This window comes from Phasianus colchicus, chromosome 3 (assembly GCF_987193195.1).
Source record: "Phasianus colchicus chromosome 3, bPhaCol1.hap1.1, whole genome shotgun sequence".
Lineage (NCBI taxonomy): Eukaryota > Metazoa > Chordata > Aves > Galliformes > Phasianidae > Phasianus > Phasianus colchicus.
Window position 1 is genome coordinate 22877329 of NC_143438.1, and position 23295 is coordinate 22900623.

The following is a 23295-nucleotide window of genomic DNA, read 5'->3' on the forward strand; positions in this document are numbered from 1 at the left end:
GTTTGCTTATCTTTCTATAGCTTTTCTATAGGCTCAGGAGGAATGGAAGTTTATTCCAGTAAGTGCAACTAACTCAACCAATGTTTCAATTCTGGAAGAAACCAAGAAAAGCTTCCTACTTTTGCTGATAAGGGCAAATAGTTAATCTCATTTTTGCTGAAGAAAACAGCAGAGAATTAAAACAACTCTGCAAGTTGATCAAGTACCCACCACAGGGCCTAAAAGAAACTGCCAAGTGACATATAACAGGATCCTACAAAGGAATGCAGGGTCACGATACACATTATCTTCCATAATGATTTATTCCTTTTAAAAAAAAGCTGTAAAAATCAAGGGATGAAGTAGGTGGTCATGTCACTCTCCTCATCTAACAAGTCTGCACTGATACAGTGCACTGAAGTAGACGGGCTGTCATGGCAGCATTGTAAAAAAACTGCAGAAGTATCTGCAACTGACAGACAACTGAATTGCATTCTTGCAAATAGCTACTTACTGCTCTTCCTGCACAGACAGAAGGAAGAGATTCAGCTCACTGAGAACTTGTCAGTGCTGCAGAAAAACTCATCTGCTCCCCTCATCTGCTCATCCCTTTCTCTGAAGTGGAAGACCATTCTCTGGAGATCACAATCCCCAGGACGCATCAGGTTTCTCATCAACTGTCTGCTCAACGTGCCTGTGGAGAATGTTTCAGTTTCCTCATGCTGGAATTTGGCAACAGTCCTGACATTTAATTAAGCAGTTTTTTTGAAACACAGCCACGTAAGCCAGACCAAGAGATGCAGAGAGCTGATTATGTGCCTCTTAACTGCTCTTTCTGTTTGGCACACAGTACAAACTGTGGGAGTAGCCCTGCTATACCATCATTGTAACATTTAAGACAACTGGGTGCCTAAATCAGGCTGCAGGAGGTCATCTGTAGCCAGGAGCACCAAAGCTGCTAACATTTTCAACAAACAGTGGAATTTGTATTTTTCCAGTGAAAATGGCTGTGTCAAGAACTAAGAATCAGTACAGGAAAATTGTGTGGTCATTGTGAAATATGACAAATATTTGTTTACTAGCCACATTCATTCCTCTTGCAAATGTTATACTTGTGAACCTAAACTGTGGCTGCAGACCACACTAGTGTGGGTTCAAGAACCAACATAGTGGTGGAAACATCTGAGTTTCATGTCCGACTGGCAGAATGTAGCATTATCTCTGTGCTGGTGTCTAGATGACAAGGTGCATGGTTGAGGCCCCTGGGTTTGCTCAGCGCAGAGCAGAGGAGCTGCGGGTAGGCCTGATGGCGGCTGCAGCTCTTCATGAGGAGAGCAGAGGAGCAGCACTGAGCTCTGCTCACTGTAACAACAGGGCCTGAGGGAACGGCATAGAGCTGCATCAGGGGAGGGACAGCCAGGGATCAGGGAACGGGTCTGCACCAGAGGCAATGGGCATGGAATGGGTTGTCCAGGGCAGTGGGCACAACCCCACATGCAAGAGTTCAAAGAGCATTTGGACAGTGTTCTCAGATGCATAGTTTGGATTTTGGGTGCTGCTGTGTGGAGTGGGGAGTTGGACTCAGGGGGCCCTTCCAACTCAAGATAGTCTGTGAACATGACTTCTTCCAGTATTGGGAAAAGGTAGCTCATATCCTTACAGGTTTCCTTCTCATGGGATAGAAGGCATGCAGAGTAGCTGTGCCACTGAATCTCCATGAAAACTTATGGCCCAAAAGTAAGACAACAAAATAGCAAGCACAGATGTTAGAATTTTCTAGGCTTTTTAATTCAGATAATTACCTTCTCCCCAGATTACAGAAAGGTCAGTACCATCAAAACAGCTGATCTCTTGCTTGGTATCCCTAACTCTGGTAACAGAAGTTAATTCTGAAGTGTGATTACCATAATCAAGCATTACAGCTTCTACTTTCAGCCCGTTTCTCCACTACTGATTTATATCCCCCTATATTTTCATAGAGGAACCAAGGGTGGCCCCCCAGAAGTACAGAGTAAGCACATCACTCTGGGAAACAAGTCCCACTATTTTCACTGTCCAAAACATACCACAGTCTTAAAAAGAGGTCTATATGGGAGGTAGAGTTCCCACTTTCTCCAAGCACTGTAACAGCATTTTCCTACAGTTGTTCTGGCTTATATCAACACTGCCATTCAGGCCCTCTAAATATTATCTTTTAGACAGTCTCTTTTATGTATATGCAAGAGACTGTGTAAAAGATAAAAAAAGATAAAAAATACAATTATCTTTTTTTATCTTTATATATTTTATTTTAAACCAAGAAATGCTTTCCCTAAGGCACAGTAGCCTCCAGCTATAACTATGCTAACAATCCACAGACAGTTCACACAAGAAACCCTTGTGATCCCTCTCCTTAGTTGTTTTCAATCAATGAGATACCCATTATAGATTTTATTGGGCTGGTCCCTCTACATGCATCAATCGGATTCTTGCGCCACCGAATTTGTGCCTCTTCTACTTTTCCACTCCACAATGTTTTGTTTCTGTAGCATAGTATAGACCTTTTGTGGTGGGAACACTTTCCGTTGTTATTTACATATTGCTCAAGTTCATTAGTTCAAAGTCAATAATGAAAATGTTACTCAAGACAGGTCTCTGAGGGAACATCATTGGTAGCATCCTCATTGTGGTAACTCCCTCTTGAAAACAACTTGCTATACTCTTCACGTCAGCCAAGTTTTTATTCACTCAAAAACAAGTTTCATTTCAACCCCCCTTCCCTCCCTTCCCCAACAGGAAGCTGTATCGGAGGATTTAATTAAAACTAGATGAGTAAGTCTAATGGAGTGGATGCAGTCAATTGTCTTACATTTCAACAAGCAAAGAATTAGAAAGGATAAAAATCAGGCTAACTATCTCCATCTTTTTTCCCCATCAGCATTTAATTTCTCCCTTCTTCACTCAAGTCACTACGGTGGTCTTCTCAACTTGAGGCTGCAGGCAAAATACTGCTGTAGAACTTCATACAGCAAAGTAACATCCAGAGCTAAAATAGCTGTAATGTTATGGAACTTGAGCTATTTGCTTTAAGTCTAACCCATGTTTTTTTTCTAGAACACTTGGTCTGGGTGTACAAACACTAAGGTTCCACACATGTGAAAAGATCTGTAAATTTGGCCATCAAAACTCTTCATATAAAGCAGTTCCCAGACAATGTAATATACAGGTAAGATATGAGGTTGCACTGTCTTTTTCAGAGCATTTTGCATGTTCAAATGCAAACTTATGAGAATCAGAAACCTTTTAAAAGCTTTTCCAATGTATACAATAACTGCAGAAAATTATTGTAAATTGTTCTGAAGCTAAGGTTGGATTTTTACAGTATGAAGTAGCAAACAAAACTTCAAATTTAATTCCGTATGACGTATCAGATTCTAAGTTTATATGTATTGTAATTTTAACTCTACAAAGTCAGATATTTAAGAAAAATGGACACTGAAATTCACCACAAAAAAATCTAACCACCAGCAGGCCATTAAGATTTATTTTTAACATAAAAATAATATATTCTTATTTATCTTTAAATTAAAAGTTCCAATAATTTCATTAAAGTAGCAAAGCAATTTCTAACCAGACCTTTCTAACTCTCACCAATGTTACTACTTGTCAATTATTGAAGAAGTTATACTTGTAATATTACTATCTGCATATTCTTTGTAAGATCTGCAACCCCACTTGCATTAAAAGCTAAGAGAAGACACCACACAAGTGAAAACTCTTGCAATGAACACTAATAACTCCTGTAACTATTCTGACTGCTTAGCAGACCTCCTTCAGGAAAAAAGCACTAACAGGCTAGAGCTATCTTATGCGTAAATACTTCAGTCTTGTGTGGTTGCCCTTAACACCATCCTGATCTTCAGGCAAAATCATATTAAAAGAAGAGGGGCAACGATAATTAATAGTCAACTTAAGATGTTTCCATCAATTATGCAACAAGAAAATCACTGGGAATGAAACCAACTTATTTTCAGGGCTTAAAATATAGACCACTGCTAGCTCCAATGGCAGAGGCACTAAAACAGGCTAGACAGGCTGCTTAAACTTCAGTGTCCTATGCCTGCTGTTTATTTTCTGAAGATGATCTAGAAGAGAATACAAACAAAAATCATTACAGTAGCAAGCCTCAGCTCATGGACTCTCTAATGGAAGGCATAACAAAGCAAAAAAACAAAAGTTGGACTTTATATTGTTAACTGTGAAAACAAAGCAAGGTATTGACTTCGATCATCTCAAGGCAGGAAGTCTGAATGTCTGCCTGAAAAGACATCTGATGATACAGCCACAGTCAGAGCACTTATGACTACTTAGATTGTCATTTTCCATGTCTGTTTTTGATCTGTACACAAAGTGAGAACCACATCTCACTACTCCTCTTTTAAAATCACTCAACAGTTTCCATAGTGGTTTTCATTTATTTTAAATGAATCAATGAATGGCAAGCCATGGCATAATTCCAGCTTATAATAAAGACCTAACATTTAAATAATAAGTATGTAGGTTGCTCCGAAACTAATGCCTCCTACTTCACTCCCATGGAAACTACAACTGATACAAAAAACATAACACTATTTTGATAGAGCAAATTCTCAGCTACAAAACTGTTTTTCAAGTTATCATTAAATATGCATTTTCACCAGCAACAAAAAATACACTTATGAAAATCAACACCAGCGGAGGTGACCCACTGTAACCACTGCTGAAACACACCACCACTGTCTCACTGTGCTCACATCTACTCTTTCATCTCCATAAACATTCACTAAACATGTCAGTGTCAGTGGGTGCCAATTTTTCCATATAGAGGTATTCAGTCACAGACCTTTGCTTCAAACCTATTTCCATGCTAGAAACCGCTCCAGACTGTCCCTCTGCTGCCATCAGTCACATAGCAACAAAATGAAACTGAATACTGGTGGTATGGCAATAAAGGTTGAACATTCCCATCAACATCTACAAGACAGACATTGAGGCCTGGGAGTGAGTTCAGAGGAAGGCAGTGTAGCTGGTGAAGGGTCTGGAGCACATGTCTTATAAGGAGTGACTGAGGAAGCTGGGATTGTTCAGTCTGGAGAAGAGGAGACTCCGAGAGACTTTATTGCTCTCTACAACTACCTGAAAGGAGATAGTGGTGAGGTGGGGGTCAGCATCTTCTCCCATGTAACTAGCATCAGGATTAGAAGGAATGGCCTCAAGTTGTGCCAGGGGAGATTCAGGTTGGACATTTGAAAATACTTCTCTGAGAGTGGTCAGGCACTGGAATGGGCTGCCCAGGGAGGTGGTGGAGTCACTGACCCTGGAGGTGTTCAAGAAACATTTAGATGTTGAACTGAGGGACATGGTTTATTGGGAAGTATTGGTAATAGGTGGACAATTGGACAGGGTGATCTTAGAGGTCTTTTCCAACCTTGGTGATTCTATGATTCAGAGATCTGCCTCTGACATCATGGGGCAACATAATAAAATAGGAGGCATTACTTTCAGAGCAGCCCTTGCAGTTGCACTGCTTCTGAATTTCCAGAATTACAAGATCAACATTATACCTAAAAATCAACACTCAAGTAAAAAAAAAAAAAAAAAAAAAAAACCAACTTCTCAGAACTAGGTTCCTTCTCCTCTTATGGCACTGCAAGAGGAGTTTCCCTGAAGTGAGTTCCCCCAGTTGAGCTCACCTGTCACAGCCATTTGGTGACCTAACATGGAGGGGACCAGAGTAATTGGCATTTCCAAGCCCCAGTTACTCTTTGTAACCTTAAGTATTAACGCTGACTCCCGTGTGTGGAAGCAGAGCCATGTTGACATGACTGCGGGTATCTGACATCCAGCTACCAGAAGCTGCTCCTGCCAGGAGATACAAAACATGGCAAATGGGCCAGTAAAAGGAGTATTCCTTGGAGAAAAGCAGCAGATGCTGGGAGTGTTCAGCTTTTAGTAAAGTACTGTAAAGTATTTAGAGTACTTGGCACTCTTCTTTTAAGAGTACAGTCCAGGAAAGAGCAAGGGACCCTACCAGATCTGAAGAGAAATATGACCTACAGAAAAAGTTCAGCCATAACCATCAGACATTTGTTTAGTCATGGATTACCCTACCTTGTGATGGGAAAATGTCTCAAAACTGCCTTTTATTCTCGTGTTAAAGGAAATGCTCACTATACAGAAACCAGTATTTACAAAAAGTAAGCCTAAGCAAGATTACATAGTTACAAACAGAGAGACATGCAAGTTAAACAGCTTTGAGTCAGAGCTGTTATCAAGCTACAAAATCCTCTTTTTGTAGGATTCAGCCAATAATCACAGATAGTAAATGTGTCTATTTGCCTGTCTTCTGTCCTTACCAAGGAGGAAACGTAGACCCAGCGTTCCTATTCCTCTTAAAACTCTGGAATCGGTTCAAGTCCATAAAGGATTTCTGCACAAGTTATTTGAAATTCACATGCCAGATCAACCTTACAAACTTTAGCTGAAATAGTAACGTCCATTAGCAACAAACATTTCTTGCCATGCAAAGCTTCTACACAGGTAAGGATCTCAGATTAGACAACTGTACCAGTGACATAAGGACTCTCCAAGGACACTTTACCAGATCTGAGGAAACCATTACACGCTATATCCAGAAATGACCTTTTCCCAGTATAAGCCAAACTAGACCTAAGACTACCAGTTAGAACTAACTCATCAAGTCATCTGGTAGATTAGCTTTCAATTCTATTTTAAAGGTTGTCTTGCTTTTTCCAAGCAGAGCAGAGATGCCCATAAGAACAAGCATTCCTTACATAGGTACACAGAGGCTTAGACTTGCTGACAGTCACTCTCAGTGAAAACTGTCCCAGTTGGTCCCATCAAGTCCAAGACATGGCTAGGAGATACAGCAGACCCATATAATATAAGGAAAGTATTTGAGAAAAAGCTTTTTCAGGGTAAGATGAACCCAAGTAACGATACGCTTCAAAGCTTTTACTGTAAAAATGTTTTATAAAACCCATCCCTTATTGAGAGCTATTGAAAACAGATGAACAATAAAAATGCTTATGCAGGAAAAATAAAAGCCTTGAGAAAAGGCAGCTTTATTTCTTACTGTCCATAAATCCAATGTACTATACACGTGATGCACTATACACATGACAAAATTGAATTTCCAGAACCCTAGAAGGGTCCTTCATAGTTCAACACAAATTCATGGAGCTTCGATTAATTATCTTATCTTGAAAGGAGAGAAATAGCTTAGACATCTAGGTTAATACACTGTCACACAACATGGCTGCACTTTAAAGCAGAGCCAGAAAAGCATCATTACACAGCAAGGAGAAATTTACTCTCCCTTGCTAATGAAATTTTTCCTACTGCTGCTGCTCTGGGCTCAACCACAAGGTGTCAGAAACATTTTTAAATAACTCTACAAGACACATGGCCTCAACTGGTAGAATTTAATTTTAAAACAAAAAACAGTTGCAGCATTGCACTTATACTAAATGCTTCAGCTGTGGCCATGCAAATACGTAGCAATTAAGTAGTAACAAGAAAAAGCACATCTGTGTACATCTCACATTCCTACTCCATCTATCATATCCCTCAGTCCATCCAGTCATATCCCTGAATAAAAACTCTAACTTAGAGATTCTTACAAATAACCCTTCATGCAGTTACTTGAAACCCTAGCAGAAGAGACGATGTCTTCAGATCACCTGGTAGATCTGTCTCCTGATTCACTTTCTTCAGAACCCACTTAGACACCCAGTGGAGGATAGGAATCCGGGCTCCAAGGACCCCTTATCTCAGCTAGTACTTGTATTCACAAAGTCTGGGCAAAGGTATTTCCAAAAGCATCTTTACAGTCTTTACCCACGCAGTCTCTTTCACCAGATTACTACCTCTGCCACTGTTTATAGTTTCCTGTAAGATTTTGATTTCAATCACTAATCGATGGATGCAGTTTGTAAGGGAACCCCGAGCTCTCATCCTTGAGAGAGACAAGCACCATCCGAACAATCAAACAATACACAGCATTTCTTGGGACCTAGAAGCAAAGAATAGTATTAAACTCCAAGAAAGAAAAAAACAACAAAACAATGCACTGAGTCACTCCCTGATGGAAACTGATAAAAAACCAGACTGCTCTGAAGGACTAATACTCAAAATCCTACATGTTACAGAAGAAGGCAAGTAGTCCCTGCTGCAGCAGTGCACTTTCACAGGTCAAGTACATGTTTTGGGTTAGCAGAAAGCATGCTAATGAATCCCAAGGAACCAACCACCAGTTGAGGTTAGCGTCAAAAACAGAGGCGTTCAAATCTAAATGGCATTTATACATTACACATGTGCACACAACACCGAGATAAGTGGTACTTTGCTATAAATGAGGCATAGGGTACTCTGTAACAATTTATTTTATTGTCATTAAACGTTCAAAGAAGCAGCAACTCTAGTCTGTTTATTATGGCCAAATGCCCAGATTTAAATTAAAAAAAAAATTTTGCATGCTTCTGTTTAACCTAAAGACTGAATAGTTTCAGCTGCAAGAGAACAGAAGTCAGAAAATACAAATGACTTTGCCTTGAGGCAAGAGAATTTAGGAAACCTGGCAGGTCGTTATCTTCACAAGATAACTGAAATTTTGCCAAACCTGGAGATTTATACAAATTTCCTCACACTTAAGCAGCACATCAGTCCTGAGCATCTTCCACTGTTATCTTCAAGCCTGATTCAGAGTAGAAAAATCAAGACCTTTAAGTGAGAGCAGAAGAAAATTCTGCCTGTAGACTCACCCAGCTCAGGTGCTCCCTCAGAGCTCACTTGCAGGGCTAGAAAACTTGAGGGAAAGAGAAGAGACTTCTCCCTTCTCTACCTGATAATCTGGTTCTGAACTTCTGCCTCCTCCAGCTCAAAGAGCTTTTATCTAGTTCTGTCACCTAGTTCTGTCACCAGATTTATGAGAAATGTGAATAGAGACTGTGGGCAGCAAGACCCAGTGTTCTGTGACTCCTAAATTTTCCTTTGGCTGCTCTAGTTTAGTTGGGCTTTCTTATTTCCTGTGCCTCTCACAGACAATAAACAGAAATATTCCAGACATGACTTTTTGTCTGGGTCCCAAGAAACATTTTCAAAACACCAGCACTTGCAGTGCCCACTCTCCCACACTACTCCTAAAACTATATAGCAGAAGCAAAATCCTTACACTTCTCTGAAGACACAACTATGCTATAAGCAATGGGAGAACAGCATCTTAGCCTCTCTGCAATTTACTCTGAGCAGTTAGGAAGTGTAACTAGGGGGTACTACCTCAGGATGTTAAACATCACTGTGCTGTCTGAACTCCACTAGCACTGCCTGAGCTGCAGAGTCAAGCAGCAGTCTCAGTAATGCCAACCATCACCATCCAAGACCACAGCCAAGGCTCTATTCACCTCACAGGCAGTCACTCAGTCACTGAACTAAGAAGAATTGTTGTCAGATTCAACAAAAGAATCAGATTAACGTGATAAATCCATTTTACTTCAAACTAAATCTTCAGGTAGGTGGCAAGCTAATAGAAAAAAAAAATTCAAAAAAGCTTGTTTACCTCTCAAACTGATCAAACTCTTTCCAACTTAGATAAAAACACTTCAGGACTGACTGCCTTTCGTGCCAGATTCTTGAGGTCTCTTGGACTACAACCAAACAGGAAAAATAATACTAGGCTACTCTAACTCTTTCTACATACTGGGAAAAGGAAAGATGAAAGTTACTCCTTCAGCAACTGGAGGCAAGCAACACATTTATATTTACAAAAGCTATGATTGTACTGCTCCACATTGTAGGAGTTACTCCACCAATGCCTTGATGCAGCTTCCTTGTCTTCATTACTGCAGAATACCCCACTGGAAAGACCCAGGGGAACACTCAACTTATTACATCTAGTGTCATCATCTCCACCACAGGACAGCAAACAAGGAGCACATTACATCAGTGAATTCATTTTAACCCCTAACTCTCTGAAAAAGATAACCCTGCATAAATAGACTAGGGCTGTCATGCTTCGCTGGGTCTATTCAGTGCACTGCATTAATATATATTAACACAGAACATGAATGTTAGCATTATCTAGGCATTAAAATATTAGTCACATTCTACATTTAATGAAGATGTTCTTAAAAGTTTTTAATACCTCTTGGGGCAGCATGAAATAAACTTGTTTTTAAAAAAAACAACAAAAACCCACTGGTGAAGAGAAGAATACCTACATGAAGGCCATATCTTCAGGTTAAAACACAACCTATGACAAAAAACATAGGGTATATATTTTCCTTCTCTGTTGCAGCTATGAAAACATTATGTTAAACTGTTTATGAAAAATGCAATTAGTTGATTTCTGGTCTGCTGGCAACTAGATTTAACAAGACTCAGCTGATGCATTTCAGAAGATAGCCAGAATTTAATGACTTTCCTGTGTAAATGATGTGAGTTATATATTCTCCAGAGAAGTATTGCAAATCTGGATTCCAGCCTTCTTAACACATTCCATTCCCGTATCAGTTGTGCTGGGCTTTTCCTGACCCCCCAGTTGAGGAGACAACTCAGTATGTCTGACTGGCCCTGTCAGAATATTATCACATTATAATAGTGAAAACTGGCAATACAGTTCTATTATTCACATGCAGCGTTACAAGAAACAAGCCGTCTATTTCAGCCACATTCATAGCTAACAGCAGTCAGTTCACTAGATAATTATCTTGTGAGGCAGTCTGACCTACTGTCTGTAAGGCACTCATATAAGCAGTGCTTTAGTTGATTTAATATTTCAGCAGATATCCAACAGAGTCTAGAAAAAAACCTTACCTTTCCATATATACATATCCCTTCCCACAACTCATGGCTGCACTTGAGATTATACTGAACTTTTTCCTAAAAACCTCCTGTTGTCAGGTCTACAACATGAAGTCATCCTAAAAATCCTCAGAGTGGACTAGAGTTATGTTGTTACAACATGGTAAATGCTGAGAAAGAGCTTCCAAGTTCACCCTTAACAGAAGTTATCAGAGTATCTACTGCTTGTAACAGAGTATCTACTGCTTGTGAAGAGGAAGAGAGAAGGCGGAATGGTTCTGTTACTTTTAGTTACTTTTAGTTACTTTTACCAGGTGACGTATAGCACATGTAAGCATTATTAAGAAGCCTCTTCATTCTGTAGAAAAATAGAGCTCACTCGAGAGAGAAAAAGAAACCGCAGAGAGCTTCAGGGGCAGTTCAGATATGCTGAGCATGAAGGGGTCAAAGAGAATCAATTCCTCTATTACCTCACAGCTTCTGGAGAGTATACTTAAAGCAGATTAGAAATCAATAATAACCCCAATAATTCTTTGAACTTGCTTTTGAACTCTAGTGGAAAACACTACCTATGAAATTATCTAGCAGGTAAGATGCCAGTAGAACAATTAGAGGGCTTGAGTACCTCTCCTATGAAGAAAGGTTGCGGGAACTGAGCTTGCTTAGCTTGGAGAAGAGAAGGCTCTGGGGAGACCTCATTGTGGCCTTCCAGTACTTGAAGGGAGTGTGTAAACAGGAGGGGGAATGGCTGTTTACGAGGGTGGATAGTGATAGGACAAGGGGGAGTGGTTTTAAACTGAGACAGGGGAGGTTTAGGTTAGATATTAGGAGGAAGTTTTTCTACACAGAGGGTGGTGACACTGGAAAAGGTTGCTCAAGGCGGTTGTGGATCCGTGGAGACATTCAAGGCCAGGCTGGATGTGGCTCTGGGCAACTACTAGTCGAGGTTGGCGACCCTGCACATAGCAGGGAGGTTGAAACTAGATGATCATTGTGGTCCTTTTCAACCCAGGCCATTCTATGATTCTATGATGAGCCTACAATGAACTTCAGCCATCTTTTCCAAAATGTTGTTCTGGGGAATGAGCCAGCAGACTTCGGGGTTCTTCAAGGGAGAAAAAGCACCACTTCCAGACCTTGGTAAATAGAGGATTTCTTCAACTAACATTAAAAGGAGACTTAGAACCAGTAGAACTCATTCTCCTAAGAGATTTTGTCTACACTCCACTTACTAGTCATAAGCCAGCAATTACAGGGTTAAAGCAAGAATGCTTAAGGATTTTTCTTCTCTTCAAGTCTTCAAGTGCACAGTTAATAACCTGGTCTTGGCTCCAAAACGTCTCCTAAATTTTCAGAATCCTTCACAATTTGTCTTACATTTCCTCCCACAGTCACTCAAAACCATGGATGGCAATCCTCAGAAACACACCAATTAATAGTATGATTCACAAAAAAAACAGGCTCTGTGTCCTACCTACCACATTACTTTCAGCCAAGTGCTGATATCTGATTTAGGAAGAAAACTGAGGAAAATGTGGATAGGATTAATCAGTGCCTGAAAGGCACAAACAGACAAACCACACAGCCACTAACTGCCAGCACTCCTGCTTTAAAGGCTCCTATGTCTGACCAGACTTGTTCTGGTTTAGAAGCTAATCCTATGGAAGCTGAACTTCACTTTCCAGGAATGCTGCTGCTCATGTAGGGACTTAATTAAGAAACCCTACACTTCAGTGAAGGACGGGGTGATTGGGAGGGAAAAGCAGGAGATGTTATCCACAGAAAGGCATGAATTTTCTATAGGAAATGAAGCCTGGCAAAATGAAAACAGGAAACCCAGAAAGGAGTGATTTTGCGATGTTCACTTCTGTCCAACTTGCTCCTCCAACACTTCCTCCCAAGCTCAGAACAGGTAGGCAACAGTATGCTTTAACTGCACCACGTTTGCTGATCCAGAACTAGAGAAACACATTCAATTTTAAGATGCTGGACAGTCATTTTAGTTTAGCTGCTGGAGACAGAAATACAGTTTGACATCCTATGGTGAGAAGCAAATGACATCACCGCCAAAGCCCTTAATTAAAACACAATGCTTCAAATCAATAAATTCCTGGACAACCGAGCAGAAACTAACCCTTCCGCTTACTCCCAGTTCCTGCCTTACTTCTTGATAAGCTGTTAGCCCATTCACAGTTGGATAATTTCTCAGTTATGAGAAAAACTCTTGCTTGCAGCCACTTAAAACCAAAGTGGGAAAGATTAGTAATTGTTTGACAGAGAGGAAGTTTCACATTCACCTTTGTTCCAGCAGTTCCTGGCAAGAGACAAAATACTCCCAACAAGCATTCACATTCCCCCACAAAGACAACTAAATAGTGTGACAAAAGGTACACTCACAAAGAAATAAATAGCAATAGTTTCCCAAAAGGAACAAAGACATAAGCAAAATATTCTACCCAAGCATAAGGAATGCCAACGAAAACTTCCTATCAGACTGTATACTCTATACATAAAAATGTAAAGAAAAATGGTTTGGGAAAAAAACTTAAAGGTGACATTTTTCATGTCTGAACATTTTAATTCAGACACTGGGTATAGTTCTTATCCCAGAAACTTTCACAGACTTGATCACAGCATAGGATGTGCAACCTTCCATCTTACTGGAAAGTCATCTCCTCTCCGATACAAGAGAAAAGTTCCTGGAATTGATAATACCATGAGGTGAATTAAACCTACAGATAGCTTTCTGGAATTCACACTTTGGTTTTATACCAATGCCAAGTAGTATACCAAACCAAACCAATACAGAAGATGCTCCTCTGTGTTTTGTACAACTTTTTTTAGATGAAATTCTTCTACGTCTGAATACTAATAATCTACATCTATGAACATAATTTGAAAGGGAGATTTAAGGTTGGTGTTTTTTTGTTTTTATTCAATTCTAGAATATGTAGAAAGAAGTAAATTTCTAGTAAAAATCACTTTTATTTCTACCAGGAACTGATGAAGTCATGGCTACATCAACTTAATAACTACAGAAATTATTTCCTACCATAACTAATCCTAAAATAACTTATTAATTAAAGCAACAATCTCCATTTTCTAAAATAGCAAAAAAATGTGTTCCTGGCATATCTCTCCCCTCCGGAACAAGCAAAACTTAGTAGGAAGTTTCTCCTAAAAACAAAGGCCATTCATGCTGCTAGACACAACAAAAACCAACAGAGTCATATTTGATCAGCAGAAGTCTTGGAAAGATCACAGAAACACAAAATTGTAGGGGCTGGAAGGCACCTCCAGAGATCATCAAGTCCAACCCCCCTGCAAAGCAGGCCCCCTGCAGCAGGCTGCACAGGTAGGTGTCCAGGTAGGTCTCAGTATCTCCAGGGAAGGAGAATCCACAACCTCCCTGGGTAGGAGAGCACTGTCAATCTGAAGAGCAAGTTTCTTTCAGCAGTGGAAAGGAAGACTTCTACCTTACTACTGTACGGTTTAAATTAAAAAATAAAATTAAAAACAACAGCTGATAATCTCTAAACCACCTGCAGATAAAGGTTTACAAAACACTTTTAGAAATAATCAGCTACTTAAAGACAGCCTTAGCACTTGCCAGAACTTGCTGCAGTTGAACTCTGCTTATAAAAACCCAGTAGTACCTTCTGTAGGTGCAAGCAGTCAGCAGAACAGAAGGGAGCTGGGGAACACTTGAGCTGGATCAGAAGTAAATCCATGAGGTCTGATCAGACGCATCTCTCAGCACTGATGAAACTGGCCAGGGCCATGGCAAGATGACTCAGTTATCTTGGAAAGGTCATGGCAATTGGGAGTGGTTCTTGAGGACTGGATGGAAGCAAAAAGTCACCTCTATCTTCAGAGTAGAAAAATGCACTATAAACAGGATGAGAGGGGTGATCCTACTCTTCCGCTCAGCACCAGTAAGACCACACCTGGAGTACTGGGTTCAGGTCAGGATCTCAGTACAGGAGAGACACAGGCATACTAGGGAAAGTCCAGCAAGGAGCCAAAAAGATGAAGAGATTGGCACATCCAGCATATGAGGAGAAGCAGAGAGCACTTGGACCTCTTAGCAAGAAAGTTTGGAGGGGGCTTTCCCAAGTAACAAAGACTGAATCAAAATCTTCTCAGCGATAGCCAGCAAACAGACAAAAAGAAATGAGTGCAAACCGACCTATAAGCCTTCCATTTTAATATAAGAAAACACTTTTTCCCCCACCTCTCTCTTCTATAAAGGTGACTGAGCAATAGAACATGCTGCCCACAGACGCTGTAACAGCTCTGTCTTTGGATACGCTTAAAATCTGGCTGGACATGGTCCTAAGCAGCCTGCTCTAGCTGGCTCTGCTTTGAGCTAGAGTTGGACTGGACATCTTCGGAGATGTTATCTGTGTACTTCAGACTCTAAAACATACATTAAGATACAGCCAGGAGTTGATTGGAAAATGTCAGTGTAATGTTACTGCCTCCGCTGATCTCCGCTGGCAGTCCAAGGTTCCAGAGTAAGAAAGTAACTCCTCAACAAAACGCTCTGCAGCAAGAGCACCTATGTTCTCAAACCCTGCTAAAAAACAGATGAGGGCCCTCAAGTTTGTTGGCTACAAAAGAGTACAATCAAACATGAACTCAAGGAGGGAGGTCAACTACTAGATCTTCTTGACATACAAAAGCATATTGTTAGTTTCAACTTAATGCTAGCATTGCTAACTGGAATTGAAATCCCACTGCTCTGAGGCTTTTATTTATACCTCTCAATAAATTCAAAGGTTCCAAAAATTCTAAAAGCATGAGTCGTAGTAGTATAACATCAACAACTTTCACCACATATTTCAGCAATAGCTTATTGTTTCCATCATCTTAGTCAAATAAAAAGTTACGCTGATGCCACAAGAAATTTTCTTATAAACTGTCAGAGAGAAGGCAAATGGAAAATGGTGAATAGAAATGTGTTTGACTAGGTACTGTAGAAAGGCAGTACCGTGCAGTACTTAAGTTGGTGCTGGCAGCCACTGTCTTAGACCAAGTACTACCTACCATCATTGTGCACTGAGAAAACAACAACATATTTCATAAGAGCTCGTGAGCACTGTAGGTAACCCTCAAGCAGACACACTGTTCATGAACTCCCACAGCAGCTTTGCTGCTTTGGAAGGATGGGATTGAATTGAAGTATGTAGTCCAATTAATGTGTTTGTTTGTTTTTTAAACATAATTTAAGGAAAAAAAAGACTAAACTCCTCTATCCCATCTAGTCACACACAGGATTGTGTGCTCTCTGGTAACACAGTAGTACCAAAGCTTTAAATAGATGGTCTGATTCTTCATAGTACAAGCAGTCATACAAGATTACCCTTGTGATGCAATAAAATAAAACCTTATCCAAATTCTCCTTTCACTGCCATACCAGTCTGTTTGACTCTTGATCAAAAGGAGTTCTCCTAATGAACTATCATCGATATTATTCCAACATTTCCAGCTTCTCCTACCATTTTTTGCTTCTTAAAACAAGACATCTGAGCTTTTAACTGCTACTTCCATAGCATTACCTGCAAATTTCATTAGTGTGCTTAGAGAAACAAAGGAAATTAAGAAAAATAAGTTTTAAAATAGATTCATTGAGAAAGATTATTAAAAATCCTTCCTTCAGTTTAGTAGAGTGTTTCAGAATACTTCAGTATAATACTATTCCTCCTGCTGTTATACACATTTGTACACAAATCTGAGAAAGAGTCATGTGATTTAAGATGTTGATATGACAAATTTATGTATTGGAGACAGGAATTTCCTGATTCAAGACACAAGCATGAAAGAGAGCTTCCTGCTTCTCCCTTTACTCCACAAAGGTTCTTCAGAAGGATTTACTACCCCATCATGCCCTTAATGCTTTGCAATACAGAGCTCCAGGTTAAGTACTTCACTAACATGAACACTACTAGAGCAGGGATACGATAGCAACAAGTCTAACCACATGAATTAGAGTTCAAGGGTCACTATCCCACTAGTTTCCAAATGCTATGGTAAGCATTTTCGCATATCGGTTCTCCACATAGATGAGTTAAAACAAGCCCTTGACACTGAGTAAAGATCCACTAAAAGCAGAGCAAAAGCTGATATGCTGCTATAGATTCCTCTGATTAAAAGAGAGCCAGATATATAAAAGCTGGGCTTGAATTTTCAAAGTCCTGTTGAGCACAGGAAGGAAAAAGTGCCATGCTGATTGCTGCAATAATTACCCAGTTCAAATAGAAACCAATGCGTTAAGCCCCAAGTTGTATGGAAATGCATTCTGAGAACAGACATCAGTTTGGTAGAGTAGAAGAAATGCATATGAAAAAAGAAAAAATAACCAGCACGTTCCCTCCCATCCCACCATTTACTTCTTTAAGGCAGAAGTTATAAGGTATGCAGCGTAATGAGATATATTTCACTAAGAAATGGCTGTTGTTGAGTTTGGCTGCCAGCACCAAGCTGAAGCCTTTGTCTTCGATACCCAGCCAAACCCAAGTGACTCAAACCTTCCTTCAAGGCAGCATTTGAAACAGTGCATATTTCAGACTTTTCTACAATTCAGCCTCTGTAACTGCAAGCCTACCTGTGTGTCTTTTAACATAGGCATTGTATTAAGGATGGCTTTCTGAGACTTCTGTGGAGGAGCTCAAAATCAGAGGAGATATTATCAACTTGATGACATATGCTGTAGACCACTAAGGAAGTTGCCATTCATTGCACCCTTACATGCATGCCATTGTCTGCCTCTGTAGATGGCTACTCACAGAGAATTTGGCAGAGCCCACAGCCATTCTTCTCAAGGAATTAGTAGTGTCTGTGTATTGACCAAGGAAAGGGTTTTTATCTCCAATAAACTCATAAGCAAAGTTGTTGACACAGCGATGTGAGGAACATAACCAAACCCAACTAAACTTTTCCCTAAGGTCAGCTACAGCAATACTACAGGACTCAACCTAAATGAGGAGCAACAAACAGCGCATCCATTCACACACTGCACATCTGTATTTCCACAAAAGGTTGTTTCATCTCTGTATTAAGAAAGCTGAACTCGCAGTGACAATCCACCACTCATTTTTGTATTCTGAAGGGTTTTTACTCCTGAATTAAAATTGCCCTAATTTATTAAAGAATACTGACATGGCTGACTACAAAACAAACAGCAGAACTAAACCACTTGTGTACTTCAGCCTTCAGATGTCACCCGCTGCCTTCTGCCAGTCACTTTCCTAACACAAACAAGACCCACAAAGAAGCAAACCAACTCCTAGTTAGGAATTGTTAGCAGAAGTAAGGAATCCAGAAGTAGCCAAAGGATGGAAAATGCCAGAAAACTAAGCACTCTGAGGAGATTTTTGGAGCAACAACTTCAAAGCACGTAGGCAATTCTGAGCGTATATGGGTGCTTTTCACAAGTAGGAAACAGGATGCAGCAGCCCAGCAAAATGCAGCACCCAGACTCATACCTGACCCTTCCCTCTCTCCACCCTCCCACCCCCTCAGACCACATGAGCTGAACAATGAAGAGTAGCACAAGCACACAGTTTAGATAAAAATTACTTTTTGGAGACAAACTGCATAAACACGCAAACACAATCCTTTTGCATTGCTCAGTTGTAGGTTGCATAAGAAAAGCCTACCCTTGCCAGCATTTACAACAGTCATATACAGTTAGCAACTGTCAGCCACTGTCAGAGCACAAGTTCTGGACATTTACACAAAAATTATCACAAACTCAACTCGGACATGAAAACAAAGCAGGAATAAATTGCACAGCCTGGGAGACACTTTGCACCTAACCTGATGAAGTTCTTCATTCTTCAAGCTTCACAGGGTGAATAAACAAACACCAGGCAAAAGAACTTCCCTGGCTACTGATGATACAGTGTACAGAGAGGACACTTCAGCAGAGGAGTCACGATTTCATCATTAAATAACTCTATAAAACAGTTTTATCATCTCTTCCATTCCCTTACTTTCATTAAAATATTCTGTGAGGCACTTCAGGTTCCAAAAAACAATATAAACCAATGACAAAAGTTGATAAACTGCTATGAATTAACTCTTATTTAATAAAAACCTTACTCGTCACTAATAAAGTTTCTCTAGTACAAGACCACCATGCTGTACTGCTGTTTGTAGAATCACAGAATGGCCAGGGTTGGAAGGGACCTCAAGGATCATGAATCTCCAACCCCCCCCCCCACAGCAGGCAGGGCCACCAACCTCCACATTTAATACTAGACCAGGCTGCCCAGGGCCCCATCCAACCTGGCCTTGAACACCTCCAGGGACAGGGCATCCACAACCTCTCTGGGCAGCCTGTTCCAGTACCTCACCACTCTCTTGGTAAAGGACTGTTCAGACCTGACATAAGCATCACTTGTGAAGACGAATTTCAAACACGGTATGGGGAAGTAAATCCTAACAGGCCTACAGGTCCTTAGCAATGGAATTTTTGGAGAAAAAGATTTCTTCACACAATGTCTCATGAGTCTGAACCTTCACCAGCACCACATAAATAGAGATCTGGTTTGCAAGCAAAAGCAGCACAGTTCACAAGCAGTGTTCTGTAGCAGCTCCAACAAAGACAATACAAGTATGAAATACTGGGTCTGTAAAGTAGGCTGGAAACATTTTCCCTCTCCTGAAGGAAAGGATTTAAGAGAACAACCTACTGTGATGTGAACACAGATGGTCCTCTTTAACCATAGTGCTTTACACTGGCTAACAATGCAGTTCCAGAAAAGCTGCAGCTGCCCACACCAGCCCATGCTACACAAGCATCAGAAGCCACCTCCACTAACTGTGCTGCTCATGCTTTGTGGCTGCCACCTCGGTGATGTGTTGAGGCTTCCATTCCCACATTCACATCAGTACAACACATGGATCTGCATGGGAATTACCCCGAGTGGTTTGAGAACAGCATGCTCTCCAAAAAAAGTTTGGAGAAGGATTTTCAAAACCAGAACTGAGTTAAAGTTATTCCCAAAGAGTTTCCACTTAAGCCTTCTGAAGTTACATGTGCAGGTCCAAGAAATAAAAACAAGTCAGCTTGTCAGCAAAGCTGCTGACTCAGGACATCCATCTCCTTGCCCTAGCTGCTGCTCCATCTCTCCCTCCCTCACCACTGGCTGCACACAGCAGGGCTAGGTGTCTGATCAGCCCAGCAATACATACAGGGGGGATATGCTTCCCTCCAGCCTCCTCATCTCCAGGCCAGGAATCGTGCCTTATTTATTCAGCTGCAGCTCTCCTCAGAAATGTATTTTAAACAGAGATCCTTGAACAAAAAAAACCTGACTTAATGCTTCAGCAACAACTGGCTGCTCCTTCCATTCTCAGACATGAGCTAGGAACCCCTCCCCTTACAAATCAAGCAAAGAATTAAATCAGTGACAGAAAGGTGAAGGATTTACCCCCAGGGCAAGAAAGCAAAGGACAACAATAAGGACTCTTGGGAAAGCAACTAACCCCACATCTCCCCCACATCAGCACAAGCCTCAGAACTGCTCCACGCTCAAATGGATTTCTTGCTCCGGTAACCTGCAAGCTTCTGTCATGCTGCTCAGACCCGACCTCTGGAACACGTTCAGAAAGACCAGCTCTGAGTTTTAACACATCACTCAGGATCTACCACACACTACGATAAGCCTGAAATCTCAAGCCCTGCGTTTTTCTAGAGAAACAAGCTCTCATAAGCCAATCCCCATAAAGAATCATTTTGGGAGACCAAGTGATAACTAGTAAAAGAAACTACATTCAGAGATTTACTTCTAAAGCCAGGTAAACTCCTGTAAACAAAATTTGGTATGCTAAATCTGTCTTTGAAAATGAGAGTTGTGGTCATACCTTGTCCACTTTTCTGAGAAGCACTTCTACTGACATTTAAGATGGGTTTTGACTACTGCTATCCTGTTTCAGAATGAAGTTTGGGGAAGAGATATACTGCGAGGAATTATTCACTCAGACTCTGAAACAAGTTGTAATATCAAAGGTGACGAGATGTGTACTTTAAGCAGGCAATTCCCTGATTTTCTACAGATTTACAAGAAGAAAACTCTGTGTAAAGCAAAAGCAGTTTTAAAAATCATATCAAGTTTCCTCCTGAAATCCCAGTTCAGACATCAGCAAGCAGTGAACTACATGACAGCACCAAAGAAGTTTAGCTTAACTGAGATGCCTCCCTCCGTCCCTAGAACTGCACATGTTACAGTACAATAGCCTACACACAAAGCTGAAAGTTACACACCTAACTACAAGTTCCTCTCTATTGACTTCAACCTAGAGACACAGGTTGCTCTCAAGGCACAGCATAACAGGACACATTTCTTCAGAGAGGGATGGTGCCTCCAGTCCTCTGGGAGCAAGACTGCATGGTATTAAAAGCACCTTTCTACAGCACTTATGTAGCCTGGTTGCCAATGGCATTGGAAGCCTCAGATGGAAACAGAGTACCTCACCACGAAGGCTTCCTTTTGTCAAATCTAGATCTATTCTCCTCTCCATCACCCAGAGATAAAGCAGAGATCGGGAGCCTCACTGCATTCCACAGCACATGACGCTGTGCAGAAGCTCCCAGGAAAGCCAGCCCTAGAGCACACTAGGGCAATGCACGGCACAAGCGACCTGAACTGAAAGACCAAACTATTGGCTGCAGTTTTGTTCTTTGTTGCCGTCGTTCCATCACTCTGTCACTTCCAACCAAGGCATTGGTCAGCGCCACAGGCAGCTGCCATCCCAGAAGCTGATCCCACTGCTCCTGTCCCCTGTGGTCCCCGCGGGCAGCCATCACAGCTGCCCTCCTTCGCAACGAGCCAGCTCTCGCTCCAAAACATTCCTGCGGGCCCCCAGACGCAGCCCTACTCCCAGCATCACGCCCAAACCCCTCGACAATGGCATGTGCAGGCGACCAGGAGCGATAAAACGCCAACCCTTCCCATCCCGGGGTCAAGGCAGGATTTCCCCGTTGGGAGGCACCCGCAGAGCTCTGACCCCAAATCCCAGGGACCGACAACCCGACGCGCTCAACTTCTGCCGGAGCGAAATGGCAGGAGCGGGACCTATGGATAACAGCTGGAGAACATTAACTCTCCCCCACCCGCTTCCCGGAGCGGATTTTTCTTCTCTCCTTTTTTTCTGTTCAGACAGGAAGCAGTTCATACAGCATAGCGCACGATATAGGAACCCTGAGTCGGGAAGCCTCACAAAGCCTCACGATTGCAACTCAACTGGAACAACTCCCGCACTATCGCGACTTGCGCCGCGGGAGAGGGGACGGGCAGGCGATAGGCGACGCGGAGGGGTGTCCGGCCCCGAGCTACGGCTGTCCCCAAGCCGAACCCCCCCCGCCCCCCTCTTTGCTCACCCTCGCTGCCGTACTGCTTGCCGTTGCTGGCGCCCATCCTGCCGCCTTCATGCTCACCGCCGCTCCCCGCCGCCCACCATCTCGAGGCGAAGGCGCCTTCCCTGCCCCAGTTGTAATCCACGGGACCCGCCGCACAGCGCGCGGGCTCGGCTTTGGCTTGGCTTTTCTTCTTCTTCTTCTTCTTCCTCCCTCCTTTCTTCCCTCCCTCCACGCAGCTCGGGCAGCCCCCTCCAGCCACTTGTTGCCGGGCAGGGAAACCGGGCACAGCCGCCGATCGCCGACTTTTGTTAGCGGCAGGCGCCTCCTCCCGGCGCCCCGCACCGCCGGGCCCGGGTTGGGGGGGGAAGGGAGGAGGGAGAGAGCCCAGCCCCGGCCCCGGCCTTTAAAGACGCAGCGCCCGGCTCGAGGGCGGCCAGCGCTGGGGCGGGCGTGTGGTGCCCCGGTCCAGTGGGCGGGAGGCGTCTGAGCGCCTCAGATATTCGCTTTCACTTTCTGGTGGGTCCTGAGTAGACTCTGAAGCTCCATCGTAGAATCACAGAACGGTTTGGGTTGGAAGGGACCTCAAACGCAGCCAGCCCCGACCCCGAGCCGTGGGCAGGGCTGCCACGCACCAGGTCAGGCTGCCCAGGGCCCCATCCGACCTGGCTTTGAGCGCCTCCAGGGATGGGGCACCGCATGGCAGCTGTGCCAGCACCTCACCGCCCTAATATCTAACCTAAATTTCCACCTAACATCCGATCTAAATCTCCCCTCTTTTAGTGTAAAACTATTCCCCCCCCCCCAGCCCCCCATTGTCCTATCGCTGTCAGACCATGCGAAAAGTTGGTTTCCATCTTGTCGTGGTGCCTTCTATGGCCACTTCATTGTATGTATGTCCTTACTTAAAAAGACAAATTGCTTCAATTCTGATTTGAGTTTAACCACGGGTTGAACAGTTTTTCCTGAAGCACACTACAATCTTATATATAAAAAAGCCAATTTTCCCAAATTTATCCCAACACACACTAGACAATTATTGCATATACAGATAATTTTGAACGAATGATGTCTTTGTCAACATTTACAATGGCAACATGAGCCGTATGACA

General features: G+C 42.2%; 1 protein-coding gene across 1 annotated transcript in view; it reads right to left on the reverse strand.

The window, feature by feature from the left end:
- Window positions 1-22534, reverse strand: part of FBXL7 (F-box and leucine rich repeat protein 7) — a 167029-nt gene extending 144495 nt beyond the window's left edge. The window contains exon 1 of the mRNA XM_031589227.2: window positions 22208-22534. Coding sequence (XP_031445087.2) covers window positions 22208-22244 — 37 coding nt within the window. The 5' untranslated portion in view covers window positions 22245-22534. The remainder of the gene's footprint in view (window positions 1-22207) is intronic.
- Between the last annotated feature and the right edge of the window lie 761 nt (window positions 22535-23295).